The 24,461-nt window shown below is 42.6% G+C and overlaps 2 protein-coding genes across 5 annotated transcripts in view; one reads left to right on the top strand and one right to left on the bottom strand.

Annotated features, from left to right (window-relative positions):
• The window catches only part of LOC140359691 (cholecystokinin receptor-like), a 74,298-nt gene extending 68,885 nt beyond the window's left edge, over nucleotides 1–5,413 (bottom strand). The window contains exon 1 of the mRNA XM_072444823.1: nucleotides 5,265–5,413. Within this exon, the coding sequence (XP_072300924.1) occupies nucleotides 5,265–5,403 (139 nt within the window). The 5' untranslated portion in view covers nucleotides 5,404–5,413. The remainder of the gene's footprint in view (nucleotides 1–5,264) is intronic.
• A 12,395-nt stretch (nucleotides 5,414–17,808) lies between these two features.
• The window catches only part of LOC140359470 (carboxypeptidase O-like), a 44,271-nt gene continuing 37,618 nt past the window's right edge, over nucleotides 17,809–24,461 (top strand). For 2 of the 4 annotated variants that reach the window (XM_072444529.1, XM_072444612.1), the window contains exons 1-6: nucleotides 18,147–18,166; nucleotides 20,069–20,170; nucleotides 20,921–21,022; nucleotides 21,106–21,222; nucleotides 21,670–21,757; nucleotides 22,322–22,524. In XM_072444529.1, the coding sequence (XP_072300630.1) occupies nucleotides 18,158–18,166; nucleotides 20,069–20,170; nucleotides 20,921–21,022; nucleotides 21,106–21,222; nucleotides 21,670–21,757; nucleotides 22,322–22,524 (621 nt within the window). In that variant the 5' untranslated portion in view covers nucleotides 18,147–18,157. Of the gene's footprint in view, nucleotides 17,940–18,146; nucleotides 18,167–20,068; nucleotides 20,171–20,920; nucleotides 21,023–21,105; nucleotides 21,223–21,669; nucleotides 21,758–22,321; nucleotides 22,525–24,461 lie in introns of those variants that run through there. The other 2 variants (XM_072444697.1, XM_072444447.1) reach the window with 2 other exon arrangements.

The following is a 24,461-nucleotide window of genomic DNA, read 5'->3' as shown; positions in this document are numbered from 1 at the left end:
CCGTGCATACTAATTAGTTGTAGGAAAATGGAACATTACCGTTGTAAACGGGCGAAGCCCGTGCAAAAGTTCGCACTAAACGAGCACTTTACATTGGGATGACGACCGCGAAGCGGTCGTCATCCCCATATAAAGCACTCATTTGCGCTAAGTAGCTCACGAATACGTTCCCCATCTCTTGCATGTTCCGTGCATATGAGCATGTAATGCAAAAATTGAACATTATTACTGTATAGAGGGCCAAAAACACAAAGTGGGCGGAGCCCACTCAAAATTATCGAAAGTACCCGTCAGTGACCAGGGACCCACACCATGAGGTAGGAAAGCGCGAGCGCTTTCCGAAAATGTATAGTTTATGATATTTGAAAAATGGGAAACATTGTTTTCGCATCGGAATATTATTCTTTCTTTCTTTCTTTCTTTCTTCTTCTCGGGACCAACCCCCCTATTTTTCACCCAGTGAACATTGACGAAAAGTCACAAAAATTTGCACACCTCTAAAAATCGTGCCTCTCTACATTCTGGCTATTTCCCTTTTCTAAAATAAAAAAAATTGGCGCGTCAGCGCCACCAAATGTACCAAAAATGCATTGAGAGATGGGAAATGACCCAAAAAAAATCTGATCGTAGAATCATGAAATTTGGCGCAGAGGTAGATGGTGACAAGAGAAGTAAAAAATATTATTACGGCAACGCCGTCCCCCGAACCAAATGTCGGCCATATTGCTTCAAAAATGGCTAAACATGACTTCGGAGTTTTTCCAAACGTCGTACTTTTACGAACTCCTCCCAGGGCGTTGGCCCTAAAAAGCTGAAATTTGGTGAAAATGCTACTGAGGAGTGGGACATCAAAAGTTATCCAAATTACATTGATACCTCTCACGGTCTCTGTGCGGCGAAGCCGCAAACTGTAGCTAGAATTTCAGAAATCTCCCATATTTAAAATTTCTGCCGTTTGCGCAGATAAAGTCCGAATTGCGTCAAATTAGAATCAGTTGTTAAACTCTTTGCCCTAAACCTACTTGAAGTGAAATAAATTAATTTGGCGCCACAGCGCCCCCTACAGATTTTATATGGAGGTTAAATGTTTAGTTATGTTTAGCGTAATAAAAGGACAATTGGGGCGCATTAGCGCCCCCTCCTCTTGCGGCGTGGCGGCGGTGTGGCGGCGGCGTGGCGAGGGCCGATCATTGCCGCTTGCGGCTATATTTATGATTTATTCTTGGTTTAGTCTCTGTTAAGTTTTTAATGTCATGGAGTCGGACTAATAAATAAAGGCACGCACATTTAAGTTTCAACTCAATGATTTTGTCAAAAAGTCATATTGCAACAGTATACATATTAAGTACTTATCACAGTCTTATATTGTGCAGCCCCATTCTGAAGGAACAGTCTTCTCACAATTGCATTCAAATAGTTTCTCTTTCACATATTTATATTTATATTTGTGGCACACGAGAGCACCCCAGCTCCATGGAGATGACCACAGAGTATTTATAGACGTGCGTCACTTTTCAAAATGGAGTCTGAACATAAACCTACGTCTTTGTGTCGTCTGTGAGGTTCGGAGCATCAAAGGAGGAGGAAAAGTGGAAAGAAGAGTTTAATTTCCTGTTTGAGGGAGAGAGAGGACAAAGGAGAGGGAGAGAGGGAGAGAAAGAGAGAAGGAGAGAAGGAGAGAAGGAGGGAGTGGGGTGAGAGAGAAGAGAGGAGGTAGAGGTAGAACTGGAGGGAAGGAGAGAGAGAGAGAGAGAGGTAGGAAGGGGGGAGAGAGGTTGCGAGAGAGAAGAGACATACAGTTGATAAAGGAGAGTGAAAGAGAGAAAAAGAAGAGACAATTAAGAGAGGGGGAAGAGGGAAAAGAAGGAGAGAGATGGGAAGGAATGAGAGACAAAGAGGACAGAGAGAAAGAGAATGGACGTTACAATGCAATTACAACTCCTTTACATTATACTATATTTAGTTTTTCTTTTCTTTTTTACATTGGTTTTGCATAATACAGTAGTTGAGGAATTGGGCTTAAAGCATTTCCTGTTTATCTATGAATTATGACTTAGTTTGGTGCGATAGAAAATGTGCCAAATGTTTGTCGTAGTTTTACACCGTTGAAAAAAAACACTATAAATACAGGAAATCGTTCCGATTTATGAAACAACAGAATCCCTCGATCAATATAGAACATTCAGGGACAATTCATATCCAAAGGAGAGTTTAAACATTCATATGTTCACATTTGAATCAGTCTAATCTAAGTATTGTGTAAATTATACAGGTTTTGGCCCTTGCCACTGGGGAAAAGTGCTCCAGGCATGTCCCACTGGGAGAGGGGCCCGGGGGGGAAGACCCTGGACACACTGCTGGGACTATGTCTCTCTGTGGCCTGTAGACACCTGGGGCAGAAGGAGGTGTCTGCGGTGAGGGGAGTCTGGGGGCCCCTCACACTGCTGCCTCGGTGCCTGGAGAGGCAGAAGAAAACGTATGGACGGGCGCTGGCAGCTTAAAGGGCACGTATTCCGCACCATCTGTATTGTTGACCTTTAAACGTCATAAGGATCTTTGCTTTGGCGTCTCATGTTTTAGAACTTCAAATAATGTGTCTGCTGAAAAGCTTTTCATTAGCCCGCCTCATCCACATCGGGGTTAGTATTCCATCTACTCGCCGCAGTGGGAATTACAACTTACAACGCAATCACTTTTATGTGCGCTTGCCTTTGATGTGACAGCTACGTGCAGCATCTGTCTTTCCCTCTCTGTCCCACACGTCCCGGTCAAACCCACTGATTATGACCTCATGTTTATGTAGATCGCATTCATAAGTCACTTTGCACGGCCCTTTTATGGCATGGCCCTTTTATGGCATGGCCCTTTTATGGCATGGCCCTCTTATGGCATGGCCCTCTTATGGCATGGCCCTCTTATGGCATGGCCCTTTTATGGCATGGCCCTCTTATGGCATGGCCCTCTTATGGCATGGCCCTTTTATGGCATGGCCCTTTTATGGCATGGCCCTCTTATGGCATGGCCCTCTTATGGCATGGCCCTCTTATGGCATGGCCCTTTTATGGCATGGCCTTTTATGGCATGGCCCTCTTATGGCATGGCCCTTTTATGGCATGGCCTTTTATGGCATGGCCCTTTTATGGCATGGCCCTCTTATGGCATGGCCCTTTTATGGCATGGCCCTTTTATGGCATGGCCCTCTTATGGCATGGCCCTCTTATGGCATGGCCCTTTTATGGCATGGCCTTTTATGGCATGGCCCTTTTATGGCATGGCCCTCTTATGGCATGGCCCTCTTATGGCATGGCCCTTTTATGGCATGGCCCTCTTATGGCATGGCCCTTTTATGGCATGGCCCTCTTATGGCATGGCCCTTTTATGGCATGGCCCTTTTATGGCATGGCCCTCTTATGGCATGGCCCTTTTATGGCATGGCCCTCTTATGGCATGGCCCTTTTATGGCATGGCCCTCTTATGGCATGGCCCTTTTATGGCATGGCCCTCTTATGGCATGGCCCTCTTATGGCATGGCCCTTTTATGGCATGGCCCTTTTATGGCATGGCCCTCTTATGGCATGGCCCTTTTATGGCATGGCCCTCTTATGGCATGGCCCTTTTATGGCATGGCCCTTTTATGGCATGGCCCTCTTATGGCATGGCCCTTTTATGGCATGGCCTTTACGACTGTTTTATAAATCTGGAGTTTGCGTGGCCAAATTCTCTAGCGGTCCCTTAGAATACGCACTTGTCTACGGGATCCTTTACGGATGAGGCCCCTGACCTGTAACTTGACCTGATAGAACCTGCTTGTCGACGGAGATACAGTAGATAATGCCATGATACTATGTCATATTCTGGACAAAGCAAACACATCTCCATGGAGACTAGAAAAGTTAGGCAGTTCCCTTTTGCCGGTAAGTAACACTAACCCAAAGCCTGTATGTCACAGTGAAAAAGTGGGACTGAATTTACAACAAGAAAAGAACAAGTATTGACCTGCATTTAATAAGTGTGCATTTATTACAGTGAATCTGCATCATAAAGATTTAAACACCACAGAATGTCAGAGCAGAAGCATTTAGAGGAAGATGGACGGTGGTTTTGCATTAACTGAATTGTATAAGACATGAATTACGTTACATTTTCTTTGTTGTATAAATGTGTGCATTATTTTATATAAGATTTATATAGATAAGTTTAAGCATAAATAACTTCAAGTCTAAATACCATGTCCAAACTGTTACTCAGAAGGATACTTAACCCCAAACACTGTTCTTTCTAACGTGAGCATTCATTTTAATTACAGCAATCATTTATTTACTTACCGTATTTTAAATGGTCTTGTCATGTCAGGTATACAGGGCCAAACTGTTATTTGATGCACATAAATCCTTCTGACTAATCAAAATGTGGCCTTACACTTGTTTACTGCAGTTTCCAACACACAAACTCAAGTATTCACAGGACATCCATCTCTGATGCAGTTCTGCCCTGCAGGGGGATGTGGAAATTGCAGCGAGAACGTGGTCTATACGGTCTATAATAAATTATTTTGTATAAGAGAGTTATAAATGTGTTATGATTTCCTTTTGTGGAGGATTTTAATCATTTTCACACATACCGGTATAATCTTTATTTTTTACTCTCCTTAATCTGTGCAAAATAGTTTTTGTAACCTTAAAGTTTCTCGACTTGCACACAGTTTTATTATTTTTACTCCATTTTGTGTCTTAATCTTATTTAAAACATATTCTTAAACAGTGGTTTAGGTGCCTTCACATTTACACTGAGGAGCATCAAAACTGCGTCTAAACCTGGAACAAAAACTGGGCTAGAACAGGACTAAACCAGGTCTGGAACCAAACCAAGTCCACATCAGGACCAACATGGACCCAATTTAGGACCAAATAATGACAAGTGTGAACGCAGCCTTATAGTTAATCTTGTATTATTTATCTTGATTTGATTGCATGATTCCTCCGCTGTTCTATAACTTTGCGTTGTCACAGTGGCATGTGTCCATATGCAGCCCCTCTGAGGTGAGTAATCTGATTTCTCTCTGATTGCTCTCACCATGCGGGTTTTGACAAGGAAAAGTGTGCAAAAAAAGGGCAAAATGTGGCAATAATGAAAGATCAAGATTAAAGAATTAAAGAAGAGTCACTGTAAAAACAATCTATTTATTTACTGGATCATGTCACGAGTTGTTTTTCATTATCACACGCTTTCTTCTGTCATTAATATGTTTTTAATGCGGCTCTCACCTTTTGCTTTGGTGGCTTTGCCCAGTCCAGACGCGTTGGTGAAAGTCTGGTTACAGTCCGTCATGTGCGCGCTGCTATTTGAATAGTTCCCGCATCCAGGCGCGTCCATCTGGCTCACGTTGACCGCATCAAGCGCCATCTCTCCCGGTCACGGAGAACCACCACGCACCACCGCCACTGGATCAACAGTTAAAAAGTTGCCGCGGATCTCGTCATTGTTGTCAGCGCGTCGCGGCGGTGCGTCAAAATGAGTTGGAAGTCGCGCGTAAAAGCTGTAAAAGCTCCGGGAGATGTGGAGGTCTGGAGAGGTGGAGAGGTGGATGTCTGGAGGTCTGGAGGTCTGGAGGTCTGGAGGTCTGGAGGTCGGGAGGTCTGGAGGTCTGGAGATGTGGAGATGTGGAGATGTGGAGAGGTCTGGATGCGGCGCGTGCTGGAGCAGGTTGTGAAGGAATGAAGCACCGCGCGGCTGCTGCGGCTGCGGCTGCTGCTGCTGTGGAACTGCGACGATCTCCTCCTCCTCCTCCTCCTCCTCCTCCTCCTCCTCCTCTCTCTCTCTCTCTCCCTCGCTTCACGGACGGGGCTTTTCCGCGGGTTTGAGGGAAGACCAGAGCTGCGTCTCACTCTGGGACATTTTTCTAATTGCCGTGGCTGCAGAGCCGCGGCGTGGTCACATTGCCCAGCAGTTTCAGGAGCCGCGGCACGGCTATATAGTCTCATGGCTAACCTTAACCCTAACCCCAAGACCTAACCCAAGACCTAATCCGGCGCGGTCAAATAGCCCATCAGTTTCAGGAGCCGCGGCATAACATGGCAGTTTCGCGGCTCTGTAGACGCTCCCTTTTCTAATACCTAAATAATCGGTTTTGCATTGCATGTTTTAACTATTTTTAGCAGTATTATTAATATTGTTGGGTTAGGGTTAACAATAATAATAAAACTGTGATTATAATATAATGACAATAGTAAAATCTGATTTTTGGTACGTGTTTAAAAGAACAAAAGAAATATGGTGATAAAAAGAGAACAACTTGTGACATGTCCCAGTAATTAAATTGATTGTTTTTACAGTAAGTCTTGGTTTCATTGTGGTGTAAATCCCTCATTTGTTTTCCATTGTCATCCGAGGGTCATTCTCAATCTGCCAATCAAGACCAGGAACTCATTTATCCTACTCTACCCTTGTATTCATTCTTTCATCTTAATCTTTCATTATTGCCACATTATTATTATTAGTAATACATATTATTACTTCTAATAATTAGTAGTAGTAGTAGTAGTAGTAGTTATAGTAGTAGTAGTAGTAGTAGTAGTTATAGTAGTAGTAGTAGTAGTAGTAGTAGTAGTAGTAGTAGTAGTAGTAGTAGTAGTAGTAGTAGTAGTAGTAATAGTAGTAGTAGTAGTAGTAGTAGTAGTTATAGTAGGAGTAGGAGTAGCAATAGATTTGAATGTGTAAATTAAAAAAGAGCCAATATCACCAGAAGATATTGAAGACTTTCCATGGAAATCTGAACTGAACAAAACATAACAAAACTACCAAAGTATTCCATACACATAGTATTCCATACACAGGATACATAGTATTCCATACACAGGATACATAGTATTCCATACACAGGATACATAGTATTCCATACACAGGATACATAGTATTCCATACATAGGATACATAGTATTCCATACATAGGATACATAGTATTCCATACACAGGATACATAGTATTCCATACACAGGATACATAGTATTCCATACATAGGATACATAGTATTCCATACACAGGATACATAGTATTCCATATGTATTCCATACATAGGATACATAGTATTCCATACACAGGATACATAGTATTCCATACACAGGATACATAGTATTCCATACACCGGATACATAGTATTCCATACACAGGATACATAGTATTCCATACACAGGATACATAGTATTCCATACACAGGATACATAGTATTCCATACATAGGATACATAGTATTCCATACACAGGATACATAGTATTCCATATGTATTCCATACACAGGATACATAGTATTCCATACATAGGATACATAGTATTCCATACACAGGATACATAGTATTCCATACACAGGATACATAGTATTCCATATGTATTCCATACATAGGATACATAGTATTCCATACACAGGATACATAGTATTCCATACACAGGATACATAGTATTCCATATGTATTCCATACATAGGATACATAGTATTCCATACATAGGATACATAGTATTCCATACACAGGATGCATAGTATTCCATACACAGGATACATAGTATTCCATACATAGGATACATAGTATTCCATACACAGGATACATAGTATTCCATACATAGGATACATAGTATTCCATACACAGGATACATAGTATTCCATACACAGGATACATAGTATTCCATACACAGGATACATAGTATTCCATATGTATTCCATACATAGGATACATAGTATTCCATACACAGGATACATAGTATTCCATACACAGGATACATAGTATTCCATATGTATTCCATACACAGGATACATAGTATTCCATACACAGGATACATAGTATTCCATACACAAGATACATAGTATTCCATACATAGGATACATAGTATTCCATACACAGGATACATAGTATTCCATACGCAGGATACATAGTATTCCATACATAGGATACATAGTATTCCATACACAGGATACATAGTATTCCATACACAGGATACATAGTATTCCATACATAGGATACATAGTATTCCATACACAGGATACATAGTATTCCATACACAAGATACATAGTATTCCATACACAAGATACATAGTATTCCATACACAAGATACATAGTATTCCATACACAGGATACATAGTATTCCATACACAGGATACATAGTATTCCATACACAGGATACATAGTATTCCATACATAGGATACATAGTATTCCATACACAGGATACATAGTATTCCATACACAGGATACATAGTATTCCATACATAGGATACATAGTATTCCATACACAGGATACATAGTATTCCATACACAGGATACATAGTATTCCATACACAGGATACATAGTATTCCATACATAAGATACATAGTATTCCATACACAGGATACATAGTATTCCATACACAGGATATATAGTATTCCATACATAGGACTGGTCGGGCGTGGTCCCGTGGAGTGGCCTCCCAGATCTCTCCCCGCTTGATTCTTTATCTTTGGGGCCCTTGAAGGCCGTGGTCAGGTAAAGATACGAGACATAAATCATGTCAAGGAACGTATCATTAACATTATTAACACTTATTAATATGTGTTTTCAAAACAATGGTAATCACATAGAGCACACATTTTGGTCACAAAACATTTTTGTTTTTTTCTACAATAAAGACTTTAAATGTCGTAGCATTGGCAGATTTGTTATGAATATTACTGGAAAGTAGTAGTAGCATTGTTTGTAGTTACTGCATTGACTGTAGTATAAGAACTTATCATGCATTGAGGTATGACAATAAAGTATTGCTTATTATACATAAAAGATGAATATGATTTCATAACATATACATGAATGTATTTTCAAGGTGAAGGAGTACTTAGGTTTGTTTTGTATTCTAAAGTGGCAATCCTCTTCACCTAAAGGTCGCGGCCGACAGACTTCCCCTTTAAGTGGAGCGGCTCGGCCCGGGACAGAAGGTTCTGGGTTTGTCACTAATAAACAAAGGATTGAATACAAAAGGAGATGAGCAAAGAGTCAACACAGCACACGGAAGTTAACAAGGGAGTTCACAAGTGAAAATAAGGATTATAATAGTCAAATCCCAACGCAAATATAGGAATTAAGCCAGGTTAAACAAAGATTTTCTGCATTCATTTGACCTGGTTCTGTCCTCATTTGGTCCTATTCTGGAGGTTCAGGCCTGATCCGGTCCATGTAGGGTTGGTTCTGGTTCTGGTTCTGGTTCTGTTCTGGTTTGATCCTAGTTCACTTATGGTTTGGGCTGTGTTTTGTACTAGTTTGATCTTGGTTTGGTTCCGGTTTGTTCATGTTTGGATCCTGGTTTGGTCCTAGTTCGGCTGTATTTTGGTCCTGCTTATTTCTGAGTTCAATCAATTCTGAGTTTGGTTTTGATTTTGTGCTGGTTTGGTCTTGGTTTTGTCCTTTTTCGGCCCTGATTTCTTCTTCCTGGTTTGATCCCAGTTTAGTCTTGATATAGACCTGGTTTGGACTTGTTCTAGTCAAGGCTTATATTTTACAATGGAATAAACTGTCTGGTCCTGGCTCAGTCCCAAGACTAAATTGAAAAATACAGAACCAGGAATAAGCCAGATGTAAACCAAGATCTAAGCCAGGTCTAAGCCAGGGCTAAACCAGGGCTAAACATTGACTGAACCAGCTCTTAACTTGGACTAAATCAGAAATAAATCCTGATTAACAAGGTGTTATCCATGTCCAGCACATTGAAGACAAAATCCAGGACTAAACCGAGACAAAACCAGGTCTAAGCCAAACCAAAACCATGACAGAACCAGGATTAAACCAACTCTAAATCAGATCTAAACCCCAGAACAAACCAGGTCTAAAACCGGTCCAAAACAGGACTAAACCAAGACAAAACCAGGATTAAACCAGATCTAAATCAGATCCAAACCCCAGAACAAACCAGGTCTAAAACCGGTCCAAAACAGGACTAAACCAAGACAAAACCAGGATCAAAACCAGCTCTAAACCAGATCCAAACCCCAGAAAAAAACAAGTGTAAAACAGGTCTAAAACAGAACTAAACCAAGACAAAACCAGGATTAAAACCAGATCTAAATCAGATCCAAACCCCAGAACAAACCAGGTCTAAAACAGGTCTAAAACAGAACTAAACCAAGACAAAACCAGGATTAAAACCAGCTCTAAATCTGATCCAAACCCCAGAGCAAACCAGGTCTAAAACTGGTCCAAAACAGGACTAAACCAAGACAAAACAACCAGGATTAAACCAGCTCTAAATCAGATCCAAACCCCAGAGCAAACCAGGTCTAAAACTGGTCCAAAACAGGACTAAACCAAGACAAAACAACCAGGATTAAACCAGCTCTAAATCAGATCCAAACCCCAGAGCAAACCAGGTCTAAAACAGGTCCAAAACAGGACTAAACCAAGACAAAACCAGGATTAAACCAGATCTAAATCAGATCTAAACCCCAGAGCAAACCAGGTCTAAAACCGGTCCAAAACAGGACTAAACCAAGACAAAACCAGGATTAAACCAGCTCTAAATCAGATCCAAACCCCAGAGCAAACCAGGTCTAAAACCGGTCTAAAACAGGACAAAACCAAGACAAAACCAGGATCAAAACCAGATCTGGACCATGATTCTCTGAAACACTCCGATTGCAGATTTGCTTCGTGGGTGAAGGACAAGCCGGTTTTGGGGGGAAATGGAAGCAGCTGTGGCCGTCTTGACCGCGAGTGAGAGAGAAATGCAAAACCGGATTCTAACGTGGCTTTAATGTGTGCGAAGAGAGCGCCGGGAACTCCCACACAACACCTCGGCCCTGAAGGCAGCGTGGATGCAGAAAGCCAGCGTTTATGTAAGACGTCGATGGGACAGTCTTTTGTAAACGGTGAGAATGTAGTGGCCAAATTCAAACTGAACGTGGGATGAGTAAAGGGGTAAATGCTGTTGTTTTCTCCCACAACCAGAGAGAAAACAAGAGACAAAGACAAAGTAAAAAGAAGGTGACAAAAGAAATCCGGAGAGAATCAAGGCACATGACGTCCATGGTCTCATTTTGTCTTTCAAATATGTCCATTTTCAAATCAAGCACAAATGGCCCGGTTCTCTTTAAAAGCAGAGTCTATTTCCATCAAGGGACAGACACTCACCCAAACATGACTCAAATCTAAATCTCATTTGAATTATACTTTTAAATCATAAGTAATTCAACTTCTCCTGGTTCATCATCAGCTTTTTCCTCATTTTTCTCACTTTTCTTCCCATTTTCCATCGAGCTTTATCGCCTCTGCGTGTAATGTGTTGTGTTTGAAAAATGTTGGGCGCATTATACACTGGAAACTCTCGTTCATTCATCTCATCATTTATTATTTAAGTGTGTTTTCCATGTGTTTCTTTTCACGAGTCAATCACGGCCATTGGCTCCACACTCATGAATGACCTATTCCCCTTATTAATAATAATAATAATAACTTTAATTTATATAGCGCTTTTCAGTGACCCAAAGACGCTGAACATAATAAAAAAGGGGGGGTATTTACAGACAGGGGGGACAACACGTACAGAACACATTAATATACAGATAAAATGAACAAGACAGAAGAAGTAGAGAGAAAAAGATGGGGATGTAACAGGGGGTAGAAGAGTAGGCAATGGGGTAGAGGAGGCTAGGGGAGGTCATAGGCTTGGGTGAAGAGGTATGTTTTTAGGCGGGATTTGAATGTTGTGAGTGAGGGAGAGTGGCGGACAGGTTGGGGGAGGGAGTTCCAGAGTCGGGGTGCTGTTCGGGAGAACGCTCTGTCGCCAAAAGTTTTGAGTCGGGATGTTGGTGCAGTCAGGGTGAGAGAGGAGGAGGATCGGAGAGCTCGGGAGGGGCGGTGGGGGATGAGGAGGTCAGACAGGTAGGGGGGGGCAAGGTGGTGAAGAGCTTTGAAGGTGAGGAGGAGTATTTTAAAGTTTATTCTGTCCCGTCCCACTTTTGCCTCTTTGTGCTCTGACTCGGCGCCTCTGTTGTAACGGCACTAATGAGAGTCTGTTCAGTGGAGCATGAAAAACATGCTGTAAAGTCGATTGATTTGTAGAAAGATCTCAGTGTGACCCCTCCTTCATCCAGTCGTGATCCACGGTCCAAAAAGATTCAGTTGTATCATCTGGACATTGTTTTAGAAAAATGTTGAGAACTTGTATGTTTAACCTTCTCTGAGTAGGCCCTGCCCCCCAGCCCTGCCCCCCAGCCCTGCCCCCCGGCCCTGCCCACCGGCCCTGCCCACCGGCCCTGCCCACCAGCCCTGCCCACCCCACCAGCCCTGCCCACCGGCCCTGCCCACCAGCCCTGCCCACCAGCCCTGCCCACCCCACCAGCCCTGCCCACCGGCCCTGCCCACCGGCCCTGCCCACCAGCCCTGCCCACAACTGTTTTCACTTTTGCTTGAAACTTGCACTCTAACAGCCCTGTAATGAGCCATAAACATTGTATTGTATTAGTCTTATTGTAGCTGTAGCTCCAGCATTGCCAGGGCTTCTCCCTCTCCATGGCTTCAACACACTATTGTATACGACCAGCCAGTTGAGCCTTGAACCTCCATTTCTGTCCTCAAACCTGCTCAGAACTCCACCTCATCCCGGTTTGTGGTTTACAGCGCTCGGATTACAGAACCTCTGAGCATCTGTAATAAGGTGAACGAGCGACTTTTCCTTCAGGCATTATGTGAATGTACATTGACTTGTTAAATAAATGAAATGAAATGAAAACAAGCTAATGACACCTATGAAAGTGAAACATGAAAATGAGTTGCATTTGCATTTTGTTGAGGGAATTAATTATAAATGTATTGTTTTCATAGGACATTTGCTGTTGTTTTGCTGCCAGAGGCCACAGCGCTGCAGTCAATTGTTTCAGTCTGAGCTCTGCTTGTTAAAGCGGTGACAGACCAGGTCCATGTTGCTGAGTAAACCAGGTGTGATGAAGGAAAGTCCCACAGAGTCTGAGATTAACAACCACCTCCTCGTGAAAAAGGATGGGAAAAGCAGCTGTTTTGGCGGCTGTGAACCAAATCCACTGAATATTTGTCTTACAATTAAAACTCTATTATTCAAAATGTCATTTCTAGAATCTTTTGACTGTGATTAAAGTTACGATTCAAAAGGTGAAATGCTGATTCAAAATAAATGCATGTTATATAACTTGGGTTTGGGTCATCATCACACAACATTAGAGGCGTTGTGTCATTTTATGTCCAAAAAGAGCTGTTTTACCTCATGTTATGTTATATTAACTCCGCAGATTTTCCAGGAAATCAACAGTTGTGACCTTAGCCATGTGTTCTCCACGGCTACAAGTTCACTGTTGCCATGGCGCTAATATTACACGTATAACTTCAGAACTAAATTCTAACAATTCTAACAATAGCGTGATGAATGTTTTTACCCGTAGCGGCTCATCAGGTGGTTAATGGTTTGTTTCCTTTGCCTCTGTTGCCTCCTGTCAATATTAAACCCTTTTAAAAGTTATCAAGCAAATGAGGAATATTATCACCTTAGTATTCAAGCAGATTTGTCATAAAAAGCTACATTTTCACGTTCTTGAACCGTTTTTAGCGCCGGTGAGAGGCTGGACTCTTTCTGAAGCTCTGTGGTTCCGTTGTGTGATGGAGTTATATATATATTATTACTGTATTCTGAACACATTATTATATTATATTATATTATTACTGTATTCCGAACACATTCACCTTCAGTTGAATTATTCACTGATTATAAAAGTGCTTTTGTGTTTGTTTCACTGTTGTGCATTCAATAAAAGAACCGTCATCACAAATTAGAGAAGGAAACGTTGCATATGCAGTTCATTGTGTTTTCTATATGTCTCACTAAAATAACATGATGTATTCTTCTGATTTTAGGGAGAAATTGTGTTCTGATTAAATGAAAGAGTATTAATACAGTTACATTAAACTAGTATTAAGAATATGCATATGTTTTGGCACATATTAGTACATTATACAGTGGACTGAGCATTTGTTGGTCCTTTTGTGAAACTGAAGCTAATTTCACTCATAATTAGATTTAGGGACTTTCTCTTTCTCTTTTACCCTTCCAAAAGCTTAATAGTTATTTTTTATCAACAAAATTGAATAAATGCAGAAAAGACTTGCCAGGATGTGATATATTATTGCAAAGATGTCCTTAAATGTGAAGGTCGTTCATTAAAGGGGAACCATGTGTTTTAGGTCTTTTCTCCTGTTGTTTTACCCGGAATGTTCCACAAAAACGTCATTAAAAAAGGGGGACACCACAAATATATTTCTTGTTTATACCATTATGTGGAACGTTCCAGACAAAGCAGGAACGTTCCTTTAAAAACACAGCATACAGTATCTTTCAAAAGTCTGTTATTAAAGAATTTACAGCATAAATTAACTGCAGATTTGGCCCATTTCTCTTAGTCAAGGAGATTCTACAAAAACTAATAAACACAACAGAAAATGCTGTGTGGTGTCGTGCAGAACCAGCACGACCAGTACCAGCCTGTGGAAGCTTGTGGCGACCTTTGACCCTCACTTTTATGACACCAACAACCAAAACAGGAAAAGAACAAGTCAGCAGCATCAGAGGTGAGAGAACGCAGAAGAAACAAGGAAAAGGTTTGACACATTTGGCATTTATAGTTGTGTTATCTATTCATCTATTCATCTATTCATCTATTCATCTATTTGTTTGTTTGTTTGTTTGTTTGTTTGTTTGTTTGTTTGTTTATTTACAGCTCTTTCTAAATGTTTAAATGAAGGACAACCTTGTACTGCCACCTGCTGAACATATGAAATACTACAAGTTCTCCACTTCATTCATGCCAATTTGTCGATACATTCATGATATTTACACTATTCCTTTTATACTTTCTATTATGTCGTTGTATTTATTAAACTGATTTACATAAAAGCTTTTAATATTGACCAAAACATCCTCAGAACGTTCTGGTCACCGATCAAAACCCAGTTAATATGTAAAACGTACCATGATTTGAGAATTTCTTCCGCTGCTGTTGCTGCGCGATGGACTGTGTTCAACCCAGGACTAAACCAGGACTAAACCAGGACTGAACCAGGACTAAACCAGGACTACACCAAGACTAAACCAGGTCCAAACCAGGACCGAACCAGGACCAAACCAGGACTAAACCAGGACTAAACCAGGACTAAACCAGGACTAAACCAGGACTAAACCAGGACTGAACCAGGACTAAACCAGGACTAAACCAGGACTAAACCAGGACTACACCAAGACTAAACCAGGTCCAAACCAGGACTGAACCAGGACTAAACCAGGACTAAACCAGGACTCCACCAGGACTAAACCAGGACTGAACCAGGACTAAACCAGGTCCAAACCAGGACCAAACCAGGTCCAAACCAGGTCCAAACCAGGACTAAACCAGGTCCAAACCAGGTCCAAACCAGGACTAAACCAAGTCCAAACCAGGACTAAACCAGGACTGAACCAGGACTAAACCAGGACTAAACCAGGACTCCACCAGGACTAAACCAGGACTAAACCAGGACTGAACCAGGACTAAACCAGGACTAAACCAGGACTAAACCAGGACTAAACCAGGTCCAAACCAGGACCAAACCAGGTCCAAACCAGGTCCAAACCAGGACTAAACCAGGTCCAAACCAGGTCCAAACCAGGACTAAACCAGGTCCAAACCAGGTCCAAACCAGGACTAAACCAAGTCCAAACCAGGACTAAACCAGGACTAAACCAGGACTAAACCAGGACTAAACCAGGACGGCTCTTAATATGAACCGGTTGTAGAGCGGTCATCCTGCTGTGGTCTTGGGCAGTGATTACATGACATCACATCCCCATGGAGACTAAAAGACTAAAATGGCAGAACCCTTCACCAGAAAAGTTAATGCACCTTAAAGCAATCAAATCCATCACAATTGTATGAACTTTTTAATTTGATGTTGTGAAATGTTTGGGTTTGGCAGAGAGGTTAGCCTGACCGTAATACAGGCACAGAATTCAAATGTCTCATAGAGAATAAATTAATGTCAATGGTTGTTTTGTCTCTTACATAATGAACAGATTAACATTTACTGCTGTTTCCATTGTTGACGTGTGATACTTTCCATGTTCCATTATCTTATCTCTGACGGCGCTGATCACGGCCGTCATGACTTTTCTGCCACTCAAGCAATTATTTTAATGACATCTTTAAACAATGTAAAGTGAATCTGCCAAAGACACTACGACCACAGAGTTACAACTTCTCTATTATATCTATTATATATCTATTATATCATGGTTTATTTTGTTTACAAAGGCTCAGTCTTGGTTTAGTTCTGGGTTTGGTTTGGATTATAACAGGACTATAACAGGAATATGACAGGACTATAACAGGACTATAACAGGACAATAACATGACTATAACAGGACTATAACAGGACTATAACAGAAATATAACAGGACTATAACAGGACAATAACAGGACTATAACAGGACTATAACAGGACTATAACAGAAATATAACAGGACTATAACAGGACAATAACAGGACTATAACAGGACTATAACAGGAATATAACAGGACTATAACAGGACAATAACAGGACTATAACAGGACTATAACAGGAATATAACAGGACTATAACAGGACAATAACAGGACTATAACAGGACTATAACAGGAATATAACAGGACTATAACAGGACAATAACATGACTATAACAGGACTATAACAGGACTATAACAGAAATATAACAGGACTATAACAGGACAATAACAGGACTATAACAGGACTATAACAGGAATATAACAGGACTATAACAGGACAATAACAGGACTATAACAGGACTATAACAGGAATATAACAGGACTATAACAGGACAATAACAGGACTATAACAGGACTATAACAGGACTATAACAGGACTATAACAGGACTATAACAGGACAATAACAGGACTATAACAGGAATATAACAGGACAATTACATGACTATAACAGGACTATAACAGGACTATGCTAGGACTATAACAGGACTATAACAGGACTATGCCAGGACTATGCCAGGACTATAACAGGACTGTAACAGGAATATAACAGGACTATAACAGGACTATAACAGGACAATAACAGGACTATAACAGGACTATAACAGGACTATAACAGGACCAAACAAAGAGACTAACACCTTATAATAACTACTCTTATTCCTGCCTTAAAAAAACTTGAACAAAGACTTAATTCATAGTGAACAAACAGTTTATTCAGAAGAATTTAGGCTTCGTAACTATTTAACTAAGACTGTAACCTGAACTCTAGCACCATAATCATATAGTTACTAAGACTTAATGAACTATGTTCATTAAGAATGACGTCTTTCCTAATGCTTAAGGCAAGTTAAGGTCTAGTTATTATAAAGTGGCACCTGTTTGTTTCTTGCAATGTGTGTTTTTGAGAACACATTCTGAAGGTCTAACACTAAACTAAACCAGGACTAAATCAAGATTAAACTAGGACCAAAGTCAAGTTGGACTAATCCTGCATTAAACATAGCAAAAGCAACTAAGACCAGGACTAAAGTAGGAATAAATCACAATCAAAAACAAAATCTTGACTTTTGAACAACCAAAACTTGAACAAAAACAGAGAGTTAAACCAGGTCAAAGTTTAATTTGTCTTTTCAAAATGCCAACATGTAATAAAATATGATGGTGAATATCTTATGAATAATAGTCAAAGCTCCTGTTGTCCAGAGTCGTCTCTATCTCTGCCACAGTTACTCATTGACAGAGCAGAGCTATTACGAGACAAAGGTGTCATTTTATCTCCAGTGGCTTTAGAATAATGATCAGTGTAAATATGAGTTCTTCATTTCCACCATGTCCCGGACACTAGCGCTCACCCTGGTGTTTCTCTGCTCCGCGGCGGCTACAGGCGCTAACAGGTGAGACGAACATTGAAATAAGTTAGAAGGAAAGTCATTCAATGACATTACTCATAAGGATTATGCAATTTAAAAACATTTAATCTGTTTTTCACTGTTGCCCCTCGAGGCAACAGCTGTTGTGATTTTGGACAAAAATAAATGGAATTGAATATTTGCGTTGTACTAATTATTTTTTTCAATTAAACAGATTGGAATATGATTTCAAATATCACAGCATGCCAGAGGTAAGAATATCATCAAATAATCAAAGGAAAAGGAAGAACAAATATCTAGTATTTAATGGACTTATATTCAGAATACATAACTTTAAGTCTCAAGAACTGTGAGTAACATGTGATGGACGTCTGAGCGGCTGCAGGAGGCCACGCCCCCCAGGCAGGAGGCCACGCCCCCCAGGCAGGAGGCCACTCCCCTTAGGCAGGAGGCCACTCCCCTCAGGCAGGAGGCCACTCCCCTTAGGCAGGAGGCCACTCCCCTCAGGCAGGAGGCCACTCCCCCCAGGCAGGAGGCCACTCCCCTTAGGCAGGAGGCCACTCCCCCCAGGCAGGAGGCCACTCCCCTCAGGCAGGAGGCCACTCCCCTCAGGCAGGAGGCCACTCCCCCCAGGCAGGAGGCCACTCCCCTCAGGCAGGAGGCCACTCCCCTCAGGCAGGAGGCCACTCCCCCCTGGCAGGAGGCCACTCCCCTCAGGCAGGAGGCCACTCCCCTCAGGCAGGAGGCCACTCCCCCCAGGCAGGAGGCCACTCCCCTCAGGCAGGAGGCCACTCCCCTTAGGCAGGAGGCCACTCCCCTTAGGCAGGAGGCCACTCCCCCCCAGGCAGGAGGCCACTCCCCTCAGGCAGGAGGCCACTCCCCTTAGGCAGGAGGCCACTCCCCTCAGGCAGGAGGCCACTCCCCTCAGGCAGGAGGCCACTCCCCCCAGGCAGGAGGCCACTCCCCCCAGGCAGGAGGCCACTCCCCTCAGGCAGGAGGCCACTCCCCCCAGGCAGGAGGCCACTCCCCTCAGGCAGGAGGCCACTCCCCCCTGGCAGGAGGCCACTCCCCTCAGGCACGAGGCCACTCCCCTCAGGCAGGAGGCCACTCCCCTCAGGCAGGAGGCCACTCCCCCCTGGCAGGAGGCCACTCCCCTCAGGCACGAGGCCACTCCCCTCAGGCAGGAGGCCACTCCCTCCTGGCAGGAGGCCACTCCCCTCAGGCAGGAGGCCACTCCCCTCAGGCAGGAGGCCACTCCCCTCTGGCTGGAGGCCACTCCCCTCAGGCAGGAGGCCACTCCCCTCTGGCAGGAGGCCACTCCCCTCAGGCAGGAGGCCACTCCCCTCTGGCAGGAGGCCACTCTCCTCAGGCAGGAGGCCACTCCCCTCTGGCAGGAGGCCACTCTCCTCAGGCAGGAGGCCACTCTCCTCAGGCAGGAGGCCACTCTCCTCAGGCAGGAGGCCACTCCCCTCTGGCAGGAGGCCACTCTCCTCAGGCAGGAGGCCACTCCCCTCTGGCAGGAGGCCACTCCCCTCTGGCAGGAGGCCACTCCCCTCTGGCAGGAGGCCACTCTCCTCAGGCAGGAGGCCACTCCCCTCTGGCAGGAGGCCACTCTCCTCAGGCAGGAGGCCACTCCCCTCTGGCAGGAGGCCACTCTCCTCAGGCAGGAGGCCACTCCCCTCTGGCAGGAGGCCACTCTCCTCAGGCAGGAGGCTCCGGTCCATCTGGCCATAAGAACAGTTTCTTGTCCTCTGCAGTTGGACTCATGAACACTTCTTAAACACTGTCACTTTAACCATATTTTAATCACTCACTGTTCACTTTCTGCTCTACAGATGTAAATGTAACTGAACATTTTGTGTACATATTACATGAATCACCAAAGCAAGTTCCTATGTTTGTGAAAACCTTTTCTGATTCTGATTCTGATAAATATAAATATAAAGATATAATACACAGCTACTTTCCATAACCATCAATATTGTTCCATCCATCCATCCATTTTCTACCGCTTGTTCCCTTTCGGGGTCGCGGGTGACTGGAGCCTATCCCAGTGACTTTGGGCCTTAGGCGGGGTACACCCTGGACAGTGGCCAACTTGTCGCAGGGCAATCATCAATATTGTTATCTAAAATGATTTTAATTTCTAACAGATCACTCAATGGAAGTCGGACATAGCCTCTCGTCACAAAGACGTCGTGAGCATTATCAAATATGGAAAAACCTACGAGAATCGCACCATCGACCTCCTCAAGGTAAAGGGTTGAACAACATGAACGAAAACAGACAATATTTCTGTCCATTTGATGTGATTGTTTATTGGACAAACATTAACTTCTAAAACAAAACTATGACACATTGACATTAACTACAGTCTTAATCAGCCTCAATAAAGCATGAACAAACACTTAATTCTTAATGATTAAACAGATTGTTTATAATGATTCAGGATTAATTAGGGATATCGAGGATCAAGATATTATTTAAGTATTTACTACGGCTAAGAAAATCATTGCTAGTATTTGTTTGTGAAAGTTGATCAGTTGGTCGAGTCCTCTTCCTCTGATCCAAAGGTCGGCGGTTCAAATCACGTTCCCGAGATAAACAATCTTGGTAAAAGAGGTCAAATCCAACTGGTGGTTTGATCTGAACTCCCACAGAGTGCTGCAGGAACGTCCATGGGCAAGACACTTCAGTCCCTGCGTCACTGCGTGCACGTGTGTGTGTGAACGGATGGGCGGAGCCTTGATGTAGCGTCTGGAAAAGCACTTTATAAATGTGACCGTTATAGAGCACTAGGAAGTATCAAAGAAATACTACCTTTATTTAATCCAGCCTAAAACCTATTATTCTCATTGTATTTCTTTTGTAAGCAGACACATTAAAGTGACCAGTGTGGGCAGGAGGTGGAGTGTCTTGCCCAAGGACATTTTTTATACATTTAAGTCCTGCTGCTTTAAAAGTGCAAGTGTAATTGGTTAAATTTGAGTGCTTGTTTCCCTCAGATTGGTTTTCCAGGCATTAACAAGACGATCATCTGGATGGACTGTGGGATCCATGCACGGGAGTGGATCGCTCCAGCCTTCTGTCAATATTTCATCCATACTGTACAATTTACATTTCAACAAAGATTTATTTTTCTTCAAATATGCCGTAACAAATTGTAAATATTTATACATTGATATGATAGATTCTTGAAAGCTACAAAACGGACCCTAGAATGGAGCTGCTGATGAAAAACATGGACTTCTACGTGACCCCGGTTCTGAATGTGGATGGATACATGTTCACCTGGATCAACCAAACTGTGAGTCACAAGGATTATTAATGTGTTTGAAGTTGTTTTGATCCAGTGGTTTTAAATGATGGAGAATTATGACTAAAGAAGAGGAAACAGGAGGTCATAGAGAGGGAAATGAATGTAGTGATCCTAAACCAGGACTAAACCAGAACTAAACCAGGTCCAAACCAGGACTAAACCAGGCCTAAACCAGGTCCAAACCAGGACTAAACCAGGACTAAACCAGGTCCAAACCAGGACTAAACCAGAACTAAACCGGGACTAAACCAGGTCCAAACCAGGTCCAAACCAGGACTAAACCAGGTCCAAACCAGGACTAAACCAGGATTAAACCAGGACTTACCCAGGACTAAACCAGGATTAAACCAGGTCCAAACCAGGACTATAAACCAGGTCCAACCCAGGACTAAACCAGGACTTAACCAGGACTAAACCAGGTCTCTCTGGCCTCAGACGCGTTTGTGGAGAAAGAACAGAACTCCTGGTCCTTGTGGCTGCACCGGCACCGACCTCAACAGAAACTTCTACTCCAACTGGGGAAGTGAGTTTGAATCTTTGATTAAATATATATCATATATTGTTGTCTTTGGCATTCTCTAGTGGTTAAATGTGTGAGGTACAGTTTGGAATGGCATTTATTTTTGGAATAAATCCTATATCTATAATAAAAGTATAGTAATTGTTGCAGTTGTAGTTTTTTTGTGGTGATAGTTTATGAATTGAGTGTATGAATTAAATGTATAGTGGATATACATAATATGAGCTGATTGTTGTCATATAAAAGGGAATGAATTGAAATGAAGTTGACTGCAGGGAGAATGAGACAGTGACAGTGCTAAAAGAATCCACCATAAACATATTTGTACACATAGTATTATATGGTACATTTATATGACCAGTAACATTCAGATCCCAGAATAATCACATAACCACATCATCTGTTCATTTTGTCTTTGCCACGTCACTCACATCAGACGTGACATTTGAATAATAATCAGATAATGATCAGATTTTCCTGCATGTGAACATAATGTCACTGTAATATTACTGTAGTAGTAAACTGTAGTATTAAATAGTGTTAAATGTCTGTGTCTTCCCTGTGCAGCTGTGGGCGTGTCCTTCGACTGCTGCTCCTCCACTTACCCAGGACAGAGCCCGGTGTCAGAGCCTGAGGCCCGGGCCCTGACTCAGTTTGTGGAGACGATTTCCGACAGAGTCCTGGCCTTCCTCACCATCCACTCCTACGGACAGCTGCTGCTCATCCCATACGGGCACCCGGAGGTCAACGCGCCCAACCAGGACGAACTGGTAAAGATTCTTATGATGTGTGATAAATATTCCAAGTAATAGTGTGGAAAGAAATCACTGTTTTGGTGAATTGTGAATATTTGGAAATGACATTAACAATGACTTTATTTATATATTTATGTCAAATGAACTCTTTACGAGTAGCCGGGGATTAAAAGACACGTAAAAACACAAGCAGATTGATATAATTTATGTAGTGATCATAAGTGGACTTCAAATGCCCCACAAGTCTAACAACTGTATGTGGTAACCCCTAGATCCCAAAATATTTTAAAAGGTATTAAAGGTAACACTATTTGAATAAGGGCAATATAGAGCATTGGTTTAATATCATATACAAGCAGGTAGACAATGTTTAACCTTTTCCCTTTTCCTCACGTTATAATATCATTGACATAGTCTCTTTTAATGTCCATTATCAGACAGATATTTTCTAGATTCTTGACCAGTGACTGATAAACTTGATCAATTTCGTTTTTTTTTTCTCTTGCCATGGTTTAAAAAAGTGCAGATCCCATGTATGTTGCAGCTGGTGAAGAGGAGGCGTGAAATCCTCTCTCACTCACACATAAAGCCTACATTTAACACTGTACTCTGATGGCTCACTGTCTGTGCAATGGAAATGACGAAGACATGTTCAAATTGGCTTTTGAGAAGTATAAACACTGTTAAAACAATAAAATATACTAGTAAACAGTATTAGTACCAAAGAAACACCAGTACATTACAGATATATGTACTCGGAGTGTGAGACTTGGGGGGTGCTCGAAACATAAAAGGTGATTTAGGGTACTGGCTGTACTAGTAATAGATGTAGTATAAGTAGTAGGAGTAGTTGTGGAAGTAGGAGGAGCACAGATGTAAAAGCACTTTGATTGGCCGGATCTTAAATGCTGGGGAAGTGTGTTCCACCGACTTCTTTTTCGCAGACACAGAACTCATTTACAGATGCAGACCAGAAAACGAATTAAAAAATAGACTTATACACTCAGAGTGGCCTGTTGTTCAAGAATACAATGGTTTCAAAGCGGGCCCTCCTGCACCTGAGCCCTGCCCTGTACCTCCGTCCTGAGGGCAGAGGGGTGAGAGGGGTGAGAGGGGTGAGAGGGGTGACAGGGGTAACAGGGGTGACAGGGGTGAGAGGGGTGAGAGGGGTGACAGGGGTGACAGGGGTGACAGGGGTGAGAGGGGTGACAGGGGTGACAGGGGTGACAGGGGTGAGAGGGGTGACAGGGGTGACAGGGGTGAGAGGGGTGAGAGGGGTGACAGGGGTGACAGGGGTGAGAGGGGTGAGAGGGGTGACAGGGGTGACAGGGGTGACAGGGGTGACAGGGGTGAGAGGGGTGACAGGGGTGACAGGGGTGACAGGGGTGACAGGGGTGACAGGGGTGACAGGGGTGAGAGGGGTGAGATGTTCATGCAGTGGGTGAGGCCTGTTCTATGGAGAGGGCACTGCGACCCATGGCCCCGTAGTTACAGTTTTTTACAATTGAATAAACACAATTTTTATTGTTTTTTTTAATTAGCAAAACCCTACACACAATTAGCACAACTACAAACCCAATTATCAAAACACCTTATCTCCTTTGCAAAATGAAACACTCTTGTAAAAACTATACACTAACTTATCAAAACCATATTTTTTCACCATATGAAACACACACGTTGCATATGACTTAACCATGTTTGCACTAGTTACACACCAGTTACACACCAGTTACACACCAGTTACACACCAGTTACACATCAGTTACACACCAGTTACACACCAGTTACACACTGCTGTGGAAAACCTTCAACACTTTCGGCTAATCCTGCTTCTAAATGCATAGAGTCGTATGGGTGAAGTACACCGTGAATTTGCAAAACATGGCTCGGATTTGCACCACTGGAAACACAATGTCTGCTCACACTTTGTGCAAAACAACACACACAGT

Source organism: Eucyclogobius newberryi, unplaced genomic scaffold (genome assembly GCF_026437365.1).
Source record: "Eucyclogobius newberryi isolate DKJ021-1_F unplaced genomic scaffold, fEucNew1.0.hap1 SCAF_1, whole genome shotgun sequence".
Classification (NCBI taxonomy): Eukaryota; Metazoa; Chordata; class Actinopteri; order Gobiiformes; family Gobiidae; genus Eucyclogobius; species Eucyclogobius newberryi.
Note: the sequence above shows the minus strand (reverse complement) of the source record. Positions and strands in the feature narration are given on the sequence as shown.